At 39.9% G+C, this 2597-nt stretch overlaps 1 protein-coding gene across 1 annotated transcript in view; it reads right to left on the bottom strand.

Annotated features, from left to right (window-relative positions):
• Window positions 1-555: 555 nt before the first annotated feature.
• LOC143876526 (uncharacterized) overlaps window positions 556-2597 on the bottom strand; it is a 2733-nt gene continuing 691 nt past the window's right edge. Inside the window, exons 1-2 of the mRNA XM_077378230.1 lie at window positions 2362-2597; window positions 556-1090 (exon numbers count right to left, since the gene is read on the bottom strand). The exon at window positions 2362-2597 is cut by the window's right edge and continues 691 nt beyond it. Of these exons, the coding sequence (XP_077234345.1) occupies window positions 904-1090; window positions 2362-2597 (423 nt within the window). The 3' untranslated portion in view covers window positions 556-903. The remainder of the gene's footprint in view (window positions 1091-2361) is intronic.

The raw sequence follows: 2597 nt of genomic DNA, 5'->3' as shown, positions 1-2597 counted from the left end.
CTCCCTCAAATATATGTGAATTGAAATCGACTAAGTTTGTTTACAGTGAAATCTCTAAAATATAATTAGAATTTGTCAAATTGATGCACACAGTCTGAGTCTACTGGTGTAATACACACTGTCGAAGGTGATGATGAAGGTCTGTCAGATGGTGACTATGCCCGTTGCCAAATGTCCATTGATTATGGTGAATGATACCAATTACTGATGAGAGTGTCGCTTCCAAGATGAATAAGGAAGAGGGCTGTCAAAAGCCTATGATCCATAATAGACCGTTACCTCAATCGACAGAACTCCAGCCTCAAATTGGCGAGTCTTCATGGGCTGATTTTGGATACCGATCTTGATGGACGAGTGATCATGGGTCAAATATAGGTGTCATTCCTCAAGAGAAAGGAGACACCTCAACTCAATAGAGTTACTATTTTTGGAACACGCCTCAAGGGACACCTCAACTGAAATTAACCAAAGATGAAAATAGGGTTTGGAAAGACGTCTGAGAGAATTTGAGAGAAAAAATGTTGGTAGAGGAGTGCCAACTAGTTGCGAGGATGATTACAACAATTACCAGTGATAGAGAGAAAACTTTAAGTATTTGGACAGTACATTTTTTATTTAAATGAAAGACAACAACAAAACAGATGCCACCATCACCAATGACATTTACTACCACATAAACAAAGAGCGAGAACAACATTAACGTCAACAACAACAACAACACCAACAACACCCAAACGAACGAGCAAAAAAAGCTAAAACACCCCAACATCAACAGAAACAAGCACCAAAACACAATCAAGCAAACAACAAGCTGAAACAAACAACCTGCTAATGACGATATCAATAGCAGTAGACTAAGGTGATGGGATTCATTCGCAGAATCCTAGTATAAGCATTTCGACATCAGTGCCTCGGCATGAACATCCGCGCCCACAAATGACGTCCCTTTATTACGAATTTTGCTCGTTGTTGCCCATTCAATATCAAAGGGATCACCGAAACTGAGTTTAGGATTAACCTTCCAAACATCGGATGTACTCCAGGCGGGGTCCTCTCAACCATCACATTCTCGACACAGTTACCCCAGTTCCTGTCCAAAACATAAGTAGTGATCGATTATGTAAGTAAAGCCTTTTACAAGCGTCCTTATAGGATCCGCATCACCAAAGTGCATTTATAATAGCAAAAATGTAAAAGTAGCGGAATAATAAATGCATTTTGGTAACATGACTCCAATGAGGGCGCCCTTGTGGTCGTTTTTTCCAAGGGCGCTCTCATATATATATATATATAGAGAGAGAGAGAGCAAATGGTTCCTGCAAACGTGTGCAGGTAAGTTGCACACGTTTGCAAAAACAGTGTGGTGGCCACTTTTTTTGGGGATCAAAACTATTCATTTGGAAGGCCCTTCCATGGATAAGGTGTGGCCCAAAAGTCAAACCCATTGGATTGTCCTAACCCAATCAAAGGTTGGGGGGGATGGACGGACACTGTGTGTCCATGTTTCTACCCATCTTTCCCCTCCACAAATGGGAGGGTTAGGATGATCCAATAGGGCTGATTTTTGGGCCACACACTATCCATGGAAGGCCGGCCTTCCAAATGAATGCTTTGGCCTTTGGACCCCCAAAAAATGTGGGCCCCCACCCTGTTTTTGTAAACGTGTCCAGGTAAGCTTACCTGCACACGTTTGCAGGAACCAGTTTTTCATATATATATATATATATATATATATATATATATATATATATATATATATAAAGCAATGTCGTCCATCTTTTTATGGATAGAATATAAACATAATGTTGGGACAAACACCTATGGTGAACAATCAAACGGTGGAGACACGAACAATCAAAGTGAAAAACACAAAGAAAAATAGAAAGAGGGTTAGAAATGGGAGGTAGGCAAGGCAAGCATAAGTATTCACTTAAAGACTTTAATTTCCCCACTTATGCAGGTGGCTACCATGGAATAAGTCTCGAGGATACAATGCATATGCAGAGAGCTCAAGACAACCAGTATGCCCGCATAGAGAAAAAAGAGAAGAGTGAAAGAGGGGAGAATCATGTTGAAAATAAGACCCTAATTAAACCTTCTTTTTAGAAAATTAATAAAAAGACATGAAGGCACCCTTTCATTTAAAATTACCCTCTTGAATAATCAAAATGCATTTTCACAATAAAAAATGTCTTTTGAATGAAAATACTATTTAACAAAAAGAAGTCTCTTTGAAAAAAATCTTTTTTATATTTCAAAAAATATAAAAATATTTTTAAAATAACCAACACATTAGGGCACATATCTGTATGGTCTCATATTGTGTATGAACCACACAGACATACGTAGGTTTATACATACGATGTAAAGAATTCTATTATGTCCTCCCTTCTCAAGGGATAGCCCCTGGAGAAGGTAAGAAACATCGATCGTTCGTCATCCGAAGTAAACTGCAATCCAGGAAACCAGGGCCTCGCCGAGGGATTCAGTGTGGACTTCACGGCTGGGACATTGGAAGGCCCTGAAATCAAAGGCCACAAAGCAGATAGAACCCCTGATCCATCCCTTCGTCCACCACCGTTGGCCATTGGCGGTGG

The sequence above is a fragment of the Tasmannia lanceolata genome, unplaced genomic scaffold (assembly GCF_043159265.1).
Source record: "Tasmannia lanceolata isolate RefF3 unplaced genomic scaffold, GAP_Taslan_0.1 ptg000005l, whole genome shotgun sequence".
NCBI lineage: Eukaryota > Viridiplantae > Streptophyta > Magnoliopsida > Canellales > Winteraceae > Tasmannia > Tasmannia lanceolata.
The sequence above is the reverse complement of the archived record's forward strand: the minus strand, read 5'-3'. Positions and strand labels throughout refer to the sequence as shown.